Source organism: Sphaerodactylus townsendi, linkage group LG03 (genome assembly GCF_021028975.2).
Source record: "Sphaerodactylus townsendi isolate TG3544 linkage group LG03, MPM_Stown_v2.3, whole genome shotgun sequence".
In the NCBI taxonomy this organism is placed as follows: domain Eukaryota; kingdom Metazoa; phylum Chordata; class Lepidosauria; order Squamata; family Sphaerodactylidae; genus Sphaerodactylus; species Sphaerodactylus townsendi.
In genome coordinates, this window is record NC_059427.1 from 109323696 (window position 1) to 109338328 (window position 14633).

At 43.1% G+C, this 14633-nt stretch overlaps 1 protein-coding gene across 6 annotated transcripts in view; it reads left to right on the forward strand.

Moving 5' to 3' along the window:
- The window catches only part of ADGRL1 (adhesion G protein-coupled receptor L1), a 185224-nt gene that overhangs the window by 99044 nt on the left and 71547 nt on the right, over window positions 1–14633 (forward strand). For all 6 annotated transcript variants that reach the window (XM_048489780.1, XM_048489774.1, XM_048489777.1 and 3 more), the window contains exon 2: window positions 4210–4355. In XM_048489780.1, the coding sequence (XP_048345737.1) occupies window positions 4286–4355 (70 nt within the window). In that variant the 5' untranslated portion in view covers window positions 4210–4285. The remainder of the gene's footprint in view (window positions 1–4209; window positions 4356–14633) is intronic.

The following is a 14633-nucleotide window of genomic DNA, read 5'->3' on the forward strand; positions in this document are numbered from 1 at the left end:
TTCCCTGCTTCCCTGTGTGGAAAGCAGGAAACATTTCATTTTTCCCACCTGTTTCTGTCTCCTCTGCCCCTCTTCTGCTCTGAGGCTTTTGATTCTCCTGCCAGCAGCCATTTTAGGGAGAATCTTTGGCTGGCCTCCATTTTGTGATCTTCCCCAAGCATGTTTTCTCATGTGACAGCAAGACTGTTAGTCATTTTTCTCATCTACATACAGTAATAAACTTATTGTAGTTTCCCTATGACAGGAAGATCCCGTTTTTCTTTTTAATGATTATTTTTGTTGGGGGAGGATTGGATGCCACAGAGACATAAGTATCCAAACTATTGAATCCTTGCGGGGCAAGTCTCATGGTTATTAGTATAATATTCTTCTATTGTATTCTTATTTAAAATACCATTGCTTTTATGTAGGATGGGGTGGTGATTTGTTTGTATAGAACTGTACTGTGGTGGAGAAAAGGAGGGTGCGGGTGGGCCAATCAGGTCCACTCTTAAAAGTCTTGACCAGTAGGATCTCTTCTCTGACCCTGAGTGCAGGAACTACTGAGTGACTGGGAATTCGTTCAAAGTTCTTCTCTGCTGTGTGCGTAAGCTGACCAATAGAATCAGAGTAAATGGACAGCAACACTTACGCACAACCAGAGCGCAGACGGCAGTAAGATTTAATCAGAGAAGCAGAAAATCGACGCACCAGCTAAACTTCCAGCCCTTGTGTCTTCGAATCCATGCATGAGTATTTTTAAGAGAACTATTTTCTGTGCACATAAACGAAAATGTTTTATTGTAAACCGCTGAAATGTTCTGAAAACATGTGAAAAGATACAGTGCAGAACAAAACCCCCAAAGTGATGCTTTGGGAAACTTTTGCAAAAACGGGGCATTTTCAAAATGATAGTTTTATTTGTTTATTATTTTATTTCTATCCTGCCCTATTTCCGCAGAGCTCAGGGTGGATTTTTGTTCTGCGCTGTTGTGCAGAATGGACCTCTGTGTGCTGAAAATATGGTGTGTAACTGGAGTTTTAACAGACTCTAAGGAAAAAGGAACAGGGCTACAGTCTTTCATAACACTTTCTGAAACTTGGGAATTGTTTCAGAAAGAGTTCTGATTTGGTGAAAAAGACTCTCATTATCAACTACTAGACCCTATCCATGTGATCATGCTGTCACAGCTCATTTCTCTAGGATGAGACTATGTTATGGAGCTGCTGCCACACTACAGGATGTGTGTATAATGGAAAAGGAGAAAGAGGAGTGAGAAAAGGCTGTCATGTACATGGAAGAAGATCCCCATGGCAGGCTCCTCCCAATTCTGAATTCTGTTTCAGAAACCCAGAATTGGTAGATACTCCAGGCTCTTGGCAACTTTACTTAGGATAATAGCTGAGGACGGTCTAGTCAGGAGTCTGTTGTAAATTTCAAACTGAGGCCTGTGTAACCTGCTTCTTGGGCCTTTTTTGAGCTGAATGCAAGCAAGTAAAACCCATCCTCTGAGTGAAAGAATGTAGGATGTCCACGCAACCAGCAGGAGATTGGTTGTCAGTGACAGTATGATATCACTTTCAGGAAAACACAGAAGTGCCATCACACCATCATAACAGTGGTTTTCGTTGTTTCTCCCATTGGCACGCCAGGCCCACTGGCAAGCCTTTTTGGGGCAGAGGATCTCCTGCTTCTAGCAGGCACATAGTAACTCTAGGCAACTGGGAGAGAGTATTGAAATTTGCTATACTGACTATAATTTGTCTCAATTATTCTTCATTAGGCTTCCCAAGATTTCCCTCAGAGTTGGAGCCAGATGCAACCATTGCTATAACTCCGTGGTGGCGAACCTTTGGCACACCAGATGTTATGGACTACAATTCCCATCAGCCCCTTCCAGCATGGCTGATTGGCCATGCTGGCAGGGGCTGATGGGAATTGTAGTCCGTAACATCTGGAGTGCCAAAGGTTCGCCACCACTGCGTATAACTTCTTAAAAAACAGACAGAACACCCAGTGGTGAAAAACTGTTTAGGACTTTTTGTAATCCTTACCTCAGATGTGTCATTCATTCTGTTCTTGCTAAATTCCTAGGATTGTTTAATCTGATAAGGTTTTGTGTTTGGGGGTTGGGTTTTTTGTTTTTTTTTGCTTTTCATTGAGTACATTGTCAGACATCGGATCGGTTTCTGAGATCTATTTTCTGACATGGCTCCTGCTCCACTAACAGTTTCCTAACAGGCAGAAATTTAGCAGATAAAAGCTTCTACAACTTCTTTTCCAAGACAGAAAAAGCTTTACTTGCTAAATTTCTGCCTTTTAGACAGTTGCTAAGGAAAAATGCAGACTTGTACAAAAATAGTTTGTAACTGGTTTGGTCAGTATCCTTACCATGACACAAGTAATATTTTATGCACAGTTATTGGGTGGATGTAGTTTACCTTTCTGTTCTTAGCTGAAGGGGTTTGATATTCTTTCATGGAGCACTGTTATTACTTTTATTAAATACTTATTTATTCTGCATCATCAGCATGCATGACACTTAACAGAATTATTACTCAAAATTAAGTGTGGAAACAAAGATATTTCCTAGAGTAGAGGTTTTTAAGCCATTTTCTAGAGAAGTGATCTTCAGCCTTTTTGATCCAGAGCCCATTGCAAACATGTGATACAAAGTCATGCAATTACTGTCATGGTAGGAAGAGAGAGCAGAGTTATGACCTCATCAGTGTCAAGTTGGAAGATCAAGAGAGTCAGGAATGGGAAACACAAGCTGAGCACCAGGAGGTTACCATAGTGAGTAACTAACAAGTCAAAGTTCAAAGCCATGAAGGAATCCTGTCCAGCACTGAGTAGTCATGGTTGCTGCTCCTCTCAGCAGAGCCCAGGAATTCCTTGGCAAATGATGATGTACAAAAGGTTCCCTTACGTTTGAAAACCATTTTTTTTTTGTATCCAAAGTACCACTATACCTGGATCACAGGAACCCTGCCTTTGGTGATAAATCTGAAAACAAAAGTCATATACCCTTCATTTATTTATTTATTTTATTTATTTATTCTTTCAACTTTTATACCGCCCTATCCCCGAAGGGCTCTGGGCGGTGTACCGTAGGTAATCACAAATAAAGATAAAACAGCTAAAACCATTAAAAGCAGCGATAAAAATAAAGGCTAAACATGATAACTAAGTATTAAAAATAAGGTGGCGTCCAGCAACCCCCTTTTTAAATCCTCTCTCAAGAGGAAGGAACGACAAATCCAAAGGTGGCAAAAGGCCCAGGTATGAAGACCAACCAAAATAACACAGTACTTTCAAGTTGTCCAGAAGTCTCCATCAAACTGGATTTTCAAAAAAGGGAAAGGGGAGTAAAAAAAAGTATCTCTTTTTTGCCAAGATCTTGAAAGGCCTCTTTGTCTGCATCTTGGGCAGAAGAATGCTCATCTGACTTTGGTGGCATCAGGGTGGGACTGGTATCCATTTGCGCCCATGACATTTCAGAAAGAAAAAGGGAAAACAATGGAAGCCATCCAACCGAAAATATAAAACCAGCAGTTATTTGAATGTCTTTCTGATGTCAAATAAGAACACACAATTCTCTTGAAAGACTGAAAAGAATGTAGTATTCTTGTATTAACAGTACAGGAGATTGATTTCAGTGGATGCTTGAGATAAAGAGTTAATGTACAGCAAATCAGGGTAGTATTACTGTGTTTTCACAAGTTCTTTTTCCGTGTGTAGTTACTCTTTTTATCATCGGGATTCTGGTATTTTCAGAGTAGACGAACTACATAAGTTCTCATCCATCAGTTAGGTGGTACATTTAAGACTGTTTTTTTTTAAAAGCTGTATGTGTGTAAGGCAATGGCGGGGCATTGTAGAAGTTTTGCTTGGATGGGGGCTTGTAAAAAGTCTGGATATAAAAGGAGAGTGGGTGGGCCACTGGGGGAATGTCCAACCCTGTGAACTCAAAAAGGATTTTGAAGAATTTGGCTCTGACTGAAACTGGTAGTAGCCTGGGATTGTATGAAGGTAGTAATAAACGACAGAAACAAGACCTCTTTTTATTTTGTAAAATCTGTTATGCCGAATCTGGTTAAAAATTAACCAAACAATGTTCTTGTGTGTAGTGGGGGCAGGGAAGAAAAGAAGTGTGGGATCAGGATAACACACAGCATACCAGTACTTCTGTTCCTAACCAGACTCAGGACTTTTCCTCTTTTCATCAGGGTTGCTGTTGTGTCCCCCTCTCTGGGATGACCAGAGTGGCTCCAGGTTGCTGACAGCTCCAGCATCAGGTGCAGCATGGCCCGGCTCGTCCATGCCCTCTGGAGTCTCTGCATCACCACTGTCCTTGTCACCTCAGCCACACAAGGTAAGAGGAGTTGGAAGAGAGGCAGCTCTTGGTATTGCTTCCTAACTGGAAAAAGCACCCCAACTATTGCATCCCAACTAGAAAAAGCAGATAATTCTGTAACGCCTGGAATAATTTTTTTGCTGCTCAGAATAAACCATTAAAGAATTTTTAGAACAGTGTTTAAACTGCTTCTGCTGAACATGTCAAAACATTTTCTAATTAAGTACTGAAAACAGGAGTACTTTATTTAGGAATGTACAGTGCTTTGCAATTACAATTCCTGTCCTTGTCTGACATGTATATATAGGTGGGTAATCACTTTGTGCTTAATGTTACATCTTCCTAGTCTGTAGAGTTCACTGCTCCCAAGAAGTACACAGAGAACTTCAATGTTGTGATTTGCTGTCTTTTGGGGTCTTTGTATCAACAAGTGAACATTAAGAACTGTTCAAGTGAAAGCAAGAAGACAATTCACCTGAGGATGTTACTCATCTGAGAAGCCAATTGTAGCTACAGAGACTATATGCAGTCATTGTGGAAAGTGCTTTCATGCAGAATTTATCAATTACAGTACTGATCTCTGCTAAACCACTTTTAAGTGTCAGATGAGTTTTGGTCCCCCACTGCACCTCTGAACTATTCATATATAATGGTGAAGTTTCCCCATGTCTGTTAACAGCTACCTGTTAAAGGCAAAAATTCAACAGGAAAAGCTTTTCAGAAATGTCTTGGGAAGGATTCCCATGTAGAACATCTGCCAGTTATGCAGATGTTAAAATCTGCTTGTAAAAATGGGACAATTCTAGTAGTGTTTGTCATCATGGTTGAGGGAGATGGAGAGAGAAATTAAGCAGAAAGCAACCTGGGGATGTTACCTGACAATCTCATTTTGTCTTTCCCCAATCTGCTTATATTTATTTCCACAAATTTCATATTTCTGTATAATTGTTAGAACAAAATTAAGGACAGGGGCTGGGGAAAAGGCTGTTGATTCTAACACTTGCCTGATCCTCTTTGTATCACAGTTTCTTGAATGCATAGATTTCACACACTTATCTGTTATGTATAATGATGTTTTAGAATGTTACAGCAGATTTTGTCATCGCTCTGCAAAACACTCACCCCCATCAGCTTTCTTAATGCACGTGGTTTGTATGGCTTGGATCCTGAGATGCAGCAGTAGCTTCTGCAAATGAATGGGTTTTCCTTCTGCACTGGACTTTTTTTTTTCCCTTGATTCCTCATTTCTATTGTGAGCTACCAGTTTGGTCCTCACATTGCTCCTTTGAGTCCCCTAACCAGCAGAAGCACAATGGAGGAGGGTACAGAAGGCTGCAGGGAGAGGGGGACATTATCTCTGTCTAGGGCATCTACTTGTATTGCTTAGGATTCAAGCCTCAGAATATATGACTGACACTAGAGACTGGGTGGTGCATGCCTTCTCCAAAGATGTTCTTGGATGGATTTTGCTAATGATCAAAGTCTCACTAAACTCCTCATTTTTGACTGGGAAGAAGCCATAATCGTGTGTTGCATTTGCTTGGGGTTTTCTTCCCCTATCCTTGCCTTGTTTCTGAAGCATGCATGAGTCATCTTAAGCCACAAGTTCAGAGAACACCGTTTGTGGTATATACTGTATTCTGAATAAATTAACTGGGTGGAAAGAAGGGCAAGAGAGTCGAGTCCTCTGTTTGGGCAGATAGTTGAATTAAATGGCTTTTGGTTCTATCCACTTTTCTGAGTTGATAAATTCTTTTACCCTTGAAAATTCACCCTCAGTTTCCTACTTAACTGCCTCCAAAGTACTTGCCATTGTATCTGTAGTTGCATCCCTGGTATAATTTTTTTGTTTTGCTGTTCTAGCCAGGAAGTGCTGTTTTCTGGGAAGGATTTTGAAGTAAAATGTTAGAGCTAAGCACAGCTGGCAAAGGGCTTGTAAACAGGGACTATCAAGTGCATGAACTGATGCAAATAGAAATAAGCTTTGTAAGGGGTGCAAGAGTTCTGGTGTCTTCAAAGCAAATGTCCATCATGCTCTATAGGAGTATGGTGGTTCAGAATATCACATGTGTATTAAAATAAGAGAAAATTCATTATTCTTATAGGAGTGTAGTCTCCAAATTAGGAATGTTTTAGCAATGTGGGATATCAGCTCCACCATGAATTCTGTAGTTTTAGGAACTCTGGACTTATTTCTTCCCTCTTGGAAGCAGATGTCCTTACAAAATTCTGCCACCTCTGAAGTTTTTTGGAGGGGGTGAGGTGTGGGAGAAGATTTCTTTTTTCATCAGATCCACACAACACCATCTGTCTCAGATTCTAATTTTAGAACTGGGTAGGTCTGGCTTAGAAGGGGAGTAGGATTGATTGGAAGCCTAGAGTTTCCTGGAGGAGGGGAATCTTCATCCTTGCGATTCAGGGATGCGATGCTTTACAGAAAGCCTAAATATTTCAACAGTTTTAGATGGATGGCAGAAGAGCAAAGTATCCCCTTTTCCAAAAAATGCTGGGACTTCATAGCTTACTAAACTTCTGTTCCAAGGGCACAGTATCTCCCCGTTCCATGTGCTTTCTTGCTACCTGGGATTTGATTATTCTCATGGGAAAGACTGGAGAGGGAGCATGATTGGCAAGTGAGTACTGCCAAGTAGCCCCACAAAGGGCAACTGTGTTTAGACTCATGCAGTTATGTGAGTGTTTGCACATAGCCATAGCATCACTGCACTAGTGCAGCTTCACATATATTTGTTTACTTTGCACAGTCCTGCTTCTTCTAGACATGGAAATAACTGGCTTGTGTTAATTACTTCACTGTCTGCTGGTTACAATGGTGCTTGTGAATATAGAGCCCATGCAGTACAGTGGTAAAAGTGATTGACTGGGGTCTGAGAAATGCAGGTTCAAATCCACATTCAGCCATGGAATTTCCTGGGTGACCTCGGGCCAGAAACTCTCTCAATCTAACAGGGTTGGTGTGAGGATAAAGTGATAGAGGGGAGAACTATGCATGCCACCTTGGGTTCCTTGTACATAAATAATGAAGAAGGAAAAGTCCTTTTTCGCTAACAAAGGGTTAAGACCTGTGGTTTGCTGACTTTTCTCCTTGCTCATACTATCCATCTATCAATTCCTCCCTCCTTCTCAGCAGCTCAGAGCAGCATGCATGATTCTCTCTGTTTCATTTTATCATCACAAGAACTCTGTGAGGTAAGTTAGTGTGTGTCATGGCAGAGTGGGGATCAAACACAGTTCTGTCAGATCCTACCGGTAGTTCAAAATCTAACCACTACACTGTCTCTGATCTGCCTGTTAAAAGGTTTATTAGAGGTGGAAATTCAAGGACAGTTCAGTTTCTTTGTACCTATTTGCATGACCTCACTCATCTGTTCAGGGCCTGAGGAAAGCATAGGGAGGATTCCACTAGATGAGACTTGCTCCTCACAACGCTAAGGACTAAACTGGACATGACAAGTCTGTGGTTGCCATCACCATTTTAAAGCCTAATGCTATGAGGGCTCTATCCCCCCTACACTCTTTAAAGTACCAAAACAGCTACAAGGGACGGGGGAGGGCTAGAGCCATTTTGGCACTTTAAAAAGCACAGGGTGGAAAACGAGAGTGCTTCATCTTGCTGCACTCCAGCATTTTAAAACCACCCCATTAAGCTTTGAAATAGCAGCATTGGCCTTGGGTTGGACCCAGGCCATATCTAGTTTGGCACTGAGATTGTGTGGATTCAGAAGTCTGGACTCTCCAGCAGTTTCAACATGTGCAGAATATACAGATTTTCATGTGAAAGAATTTAGATATTATATTTTAAAGATAAATTTTGCCCTTGATTTTTGAGAAGCTATTAGATATTTTTTTTTCTATGCCAAAGGCATCAATCCCCTTTAGTCCTCAATCTGAGCCCCTTGGGGGAGGGCAGTATATAAACGTTATTATTATTATTATTATTATTATTATTATTATTATTATTATTATTGTTATTGTTATTGTTATTGTTATTGTTATTATTTTGACTGGACATAAGCTTCTATATGTTCAACTAAACTTAATGCACATGTTCCCTGATTCCATTTTCCCCCACCCCTTTATTGCCTTTACATGTTAAATTTTTGATTGCAAGTACCTCAGGGCAATGTGCTTTTTTTTTTTTTGTTATGGTGTGGTAAAGTACCATAGACATTGATGGCGATGTATGAATAATAGTAAAAATAATGTTTGGAGCACATAGGATAGGGTGAAAAAACTGCCAAAATTGCTTTAAATCATAAGGACACACATTTTTACATGTTCTTGCATGTTTGCAGACCCACAGATAACTATATTAATTCAGAGTAGAACAAAATGGTTTGAGACACAAGCTGATGACACTGCATAGATACACTTACATGTCATAGATGACTGCAGACTGCAGACCACAAACGTGAGCCTGAACCCAACTTGTTGCTAGGTATGTGCACAATTTAAGCTTCTTTTCCCCCTCGCCGGAGCGAGGGGGAACTGCAGCAGGGGCATGCGTGTGCCCCTGCCTTCCCCCGCCCTGGAATGCCCTGGCCACACCCTCACACCCATGCACACCCAGTGCGTTGCCCCCCTCCCCCTCCCCCTTGGCGCTACATCACTGCTTTCCCACCTTCCTTTGTGTACCAAAAATTGTGGTTAAATGCTAGCTTTGCTTATCCTGATCAGGTTCCCCGGAATTAGTCCCCCCCCCCCCAGTGGGATTCTAAATCTGGATTAAAGCCGGAGTTATGACCTTGACTAGTGGGGGGAGTCTAACTCTGGTTAATCCAAATGCCCTCATTCATGAGTCTCAGGGTCAGAGGAGGATTTTTTTAACCTTGATTCTTGACATGAGGAGAGGTGGGGAGGGACTGAGGCAAAGCCCAACAGGAACCTGACTTTGTGCACAGTTTCCTTAATTGAAATGAATCCACAGTTTTTTTCCTTTCCTCTTCCTTGTAAAATCTACAATACAACATTTGATGGGATGTCACTGCATTATGACATTCCCTGTCTCACGTCATAGATGTTATGAGGAAAAGGGGACAAGCATATCATGCCTACTGTTTTGTGGCACTAAAAATTTGTAGCCTTGCCCTCAATCAAATGCACTTGCTATGTAGGCAGGAGAACAGTAAAAATATACCTCCCAGGGCTTATTAACAAACGGAAAACTCCACTGAGTCAGGTAACAAATATAAAGCATGATAAAGTCCAAGGGCATGGTCGAGTGATGGGCGCATGATGGAGCAGTCTTACTGAAACCATCAGATCTAGTTCAGGTCTGTACCTAGAGGAGAGACCTCCTGGGAAATCCACACGTGTGTGTTGAGGCCTATGGTAGAAAAAAGGTGGGATACAAATGCAGCAATAAAAAACAATCTAACTAAATAAACACAGCATGTGTTTGCCACATTTATAAGGATGCAAAAAGTCCAAGGATGTTGGTTCGCATGATTTCCAGCCCTGAGTTGGTTTTCCCCATCTGTCACCCTTTTTGTGCCCTAGCTATCGTACCGGACCATACTGAGATTGTTGCATGAGAGAAGCATTTGATCTCTCTCTCCCTTTCAGAAGAAGGCTTTAGCAGCCAAAGTCACGGGTAAATCTCCCATAATGCACATGGCCTCCCTTTAATCAGTGCTTCTCTGTCCCATGCTTCCACTTCAAGGAGATAAAGCCGCTGCTGCTTTTGGTGTTTCATCTTTCTGGCCCTTTTGTTTTCTATTCCTAGGGCAACTCCATAGTGCTTAGGTCCAGCTTCAAAGCGCTAACCACATGGGTTTTGATAGGCAGGGGGTGGCTTTAAAACCAGTTATCTGCACTAACCCTGGCTCCTTGCCTGCATGGATGAACTTAACAACATGGATAGGGAGGGCCTGATGCCCATCACAAGGCCTTGAGAATTATATATGTGCTTTTAATGGGCAGCACATGAGAGCGTCTGATTATTTTGAAGAGGTTTCTGAACAGAACCCATGTAGTAATGCACTGCTGACCCAGCAGCACCGTGGTAGAACGTTGGAACGCCAACGGACCTACGGCCTTCTGGTCGCACCGCACCCCCACTCCTCATCCCCCTATGAGTCACGGGTCATGAACTGTCTGGCTCAGTCACCGGGCGCAGGGACAATGGTCTTGCCCCCAGGTGAGGATTAGGCTCAGACGCTTACGCTCCTCTCCGCACGTAGCCAGGTGAGATCATGCATCACATGATCTCCCGACCTCCCGCCTCCCGCTCTCCCGGAACTCCCCCCGGTCCGCCCTCCTACCATGATAGATAACAATAAAGAGGTGCCAGGAGCCAGCACGCGGGAGATTATTAGGAACCACGGACTATCGCGCTCAGCTGCTGAATCTCCACCAGATGTTATCTCCGCGTCTCGTCTCGTTCTTGCGCTGACCACGTGGGTCGACTACAAACCCACTTAGTGATTTAGTTTTTATTCTATCTTACCTTTCAGTCCCAGGTTCTTCCTTTTATCCTGTCATTCCAAATAATCTCCAGAAAGGGATGTCTGCCATACATGCACTCTAGATTCCCATTCCATTTTGGGAATCAATGCTAGAGGCATATTAGCTGACCACTGACTTGCCCTCTGTAAGAGGGACTCCTTCAGCTGAAGAGTTTATGCATACAGTAATAAGTAGACAAGATGAGTCAGCCTTTGATAATTACAGCTTCTCTCACCGTCATCGAGGAAAGCCTCTCTTTGCCCTCTCCTTAACATGTCTACATTCAAGGAATGCCTGATGGTACTTTGCAGAGGGAACCTACCTCTTCTCTATTCCAAGAATAGCCAGCCCCTTAACTGCTAAAGATATGTCTGGAGGAGAAGATAAGCTTACAAATGTCAAGATAGAATAAAGGGGGAATCGCTATTGATGAGGTTTTTATCTCCACATCTTGGATAGGTGTACAAAAATGTTTGAATCTCATTGCCCCAGATCACCTGAAAAGTCAAGATCTATTTCCAAATTTGGATCTGACAGCCCTAACCAATTTTCTTTCTTCAAGTGGGTCCCTCAGAAAGCATTTCAAACATAGCCTGTGTACTTCTCCCCTTAGAATAGCGCTGCCATTTCCAAATTCAGAGATCGGCCATGATTCTTTAGGTGCTTGGAGGTAGTGAGCCTATTGGCAGCAGAAGCGGCTTCCACCCAAGTACTCGGTTGTTCTCTTGGCTGACCTTCCTTTCTAGGGCTGGAGGGGTGTGTGTGAAATGACAGCCCTCTGTATTTAATCCACAAGGGAGAGAAATAAGAATGGGCCATTGAAACACTAAAGTGGAAGATGCTACTGCTGAGCTTTGTCATGCTCTCCTGGGGACTGTAAAGCCAGAGGTAGTTTCTGGATTTAGATTTGTCAGCATTAGTAGACTCCAAGACCATCTTTCCATCAGAGATGAAAATAGTACAGAGGAGGCTAGTGGAAATGGCAGCTAGTAATGGCTTACCCATCACAAATGTGCCTCCTTGCAAATCATTCACACATCTTGGGTGCTATGTGGTTTCCGGGCTGTATGGCCGTGTTCTAGCAGCATTCTCTCCTGACGTTTCGCCTGCGTCTGTGGCTGGCATCTTCAGAGGATCTGATGTTGGGAAAGCAAGTGGAGTATATGTACCTGTTGGAGTGTCCATTCTCACATCCACATCTATCTGGAACCAGCTGTCTACCCTGAAACCAAAATTGTGCCATCCTGTAGCTAATTGCATATGTGTCTAAATGTAACTGGAAGACTCAGTGGGCTTTATTCAGGTGAGCCTAACCCAAGGCTGATGGCTTGCAACTACGTGCCTTTGGCAGTCCCATTTCAGTTGCTATCACAATTAGAGTGAAGCCCTTTCATTCCTTCTTTATTTGCTGTCCACTACCCCCAGCTGCCCTTTGTTGCTCTCTCAGTTCCTAATTCCTTGTCTGCTGGGTTCCCCCCAACCTCCGCACCAGGCTGTACTAGTTAGTTACTCAGCTAATGGTTTAATTACAGACTGCCTCCACAGGGCCCTTCCATTAACCCAGCAAGGGGGAAGAAAAAATTACACAAAGAGCAGCTATGACATGCTTGCTTCCTAGTCCCCTCTCCAGCCTCCCTTTAAAGCCCTTAGAGCCACTAATGTATACTCCCCACTAGGGGCTCTGACTCTTGCCCTTTGCAGCTGAAGGCACAAGGCCTCGTGTCTGATTAGCTGTAGCAAGCTGAGAGGATACGAGGAACACTGATGATTTGCCAGATGCAGGCCACAATATACAGCCACCCGGAATTGTGCGGCTCCCTTTTTTGCACATCCCTTCTGATAATGCACCAACTCCTTCTTCAGGAAAACCAAGAGACCACTTTTGGTTACTGAGCTGAGAGATTTTAGTGGCAGGATAAGTACTGGAGCAGGGCAAATCAATGCTACTGTACCTCGGAAGAAATTAACAAATGAAATGTCTGTACCTGAACACAAGCCCCAGCAGGCATATCCAATAACCAAGTCATAGTTGTCAGTGCACACCACTGCATATCTCTGGGAATTTTGAGGGGCACCTGCCAGGATTTCCTGGATTCAAAGTACAGGAGAAAAGATTCTACCTAAATATTGGCAAAAATTAAGGGTTGTTTGTCAGCTGAATATGCTGCCTCAGAAGGTGGTGGAGTCTCCTCCTTTGGAGGTTTTAAACAGAGGCTGGATGTCCATCTGTCAAGAGTGCCTTGATTGAGCAGGAGGTTGGACTGGATGGCCCTTGTGGTCTCTTCCACCTCTATGATTCTTCAATTCTAGGCAAGAAATGGAGTTGTACTACATACTGGCATGTAGTCTTGCATGAGTTTGAAGGAGTGAGGCTGAAAAAATAGTGGTCTACATGTGGCTGTTGGCTGCCAGTTTCCTTCCTGTACTAGGTAACTATACTACCAATTTTTCGTTTACAGATAGTTATACATTTTTGAATTATGTAGGCATCTTGCTTTATAGAGAGATTAATCAGTGCTCATCCTCAGATCACTACACAGAGAGAGGACGCTGGCAGGTGGAGCCTGGAAGTGTTCACATGTGCCAGAACTTGTGATTGAGGAATAACAATGAGGGAGGTTTCCCCCAGGCAGTGTCATAGTCTCCCACTCCAAGCAGTGCAGATGCCACACAGACCAGCAGCACAGCGAATTCCACCTAGATCTGCCCTATGCACCCCCACCCAAATGGTGTGGAAGAGAAGCCATTGTATTTCATGATGGGCCTCACCACCTTTCTCCTGGGCCCCTTCCGCACACGCAAAATAATGCATTTTCAAACCACTTTCACAGCTGTTTGCAAGTGGATTTTGCCATTCCGCACAGCTTCAAAGAGCACTGAAAGCAGTTTGAAAGTGCATTATTCTGCATGTGCGGAATGAGCCCTGGTTTTGTATGCAGCCCATTTGGAAATGTGCAGACTCCCTCCTCTTCCTCTTTCCCTCAGCCCCCACTTCCCCTTTGCACTGGAATAAGACTGGTTGGGAATACAGAATGGGTGGGCGGAGAAAACAGACCCCTTGGAGAGGAAGACTGTGATGCCCTGAGAAGAAAATGCATTCAAAGTACCTAACCAGAAATGACATGACACTTAAGAGGACCTGTATGTGAACATGTGGAAAATGTCATAATTGGTTAGGCCCTCAGGATAGCTGGGGAGGGTACCATGAGTTTGCTAGGCAGGCACAGTGTACTTCCTGTCTCCTGGAGTGACAAAATGGAGAGGGTCAGGGCAGAATGCCGTGGTCACTCTCCCCTAAATTACTTTGGTAGGATGAGGTGTCCCATAAACAGCCACAGAGGTGGCTGTGAAAACAAAGGAAAAACCTAGGTGCAAAGGAAAGTAGGGAACAAAATGACTGGGTTGTGTGTTCCAAGGTGAATTCCTTTCTGAGGAAGTCTACTGCATAGGAATGTGTTCAGAAGTCATTAACTGCCTATTCTCTTTTCCTGCTGCTGTTGCGGAGAGAATTCTGGGTCACCCCTGCCCAAATCTCAATGATTGTGGAAATACATCTCAGCTATCCTTGTTTCTATTGCTCACAAGGCTGATGACAGAATTCAGCAGCCGGAGCTCTCAGCCCAGTATCCATGAACATACCCAATATCTCTCTTGTCAGAAATATGAGCAGAAAGCTCTAGCAAGAATCTTTCTAGAAACCTCTTTGATATCCATGTTCAATTTTCAATTGGTCCCCCCCCCCCCTTGTTTACTTCCTACCTATACCTCTCCAGTCTCACAAAACCTTGCAGGATTCAGAAGGATTGCAAAGAATTTTCTCAGCACATTTCT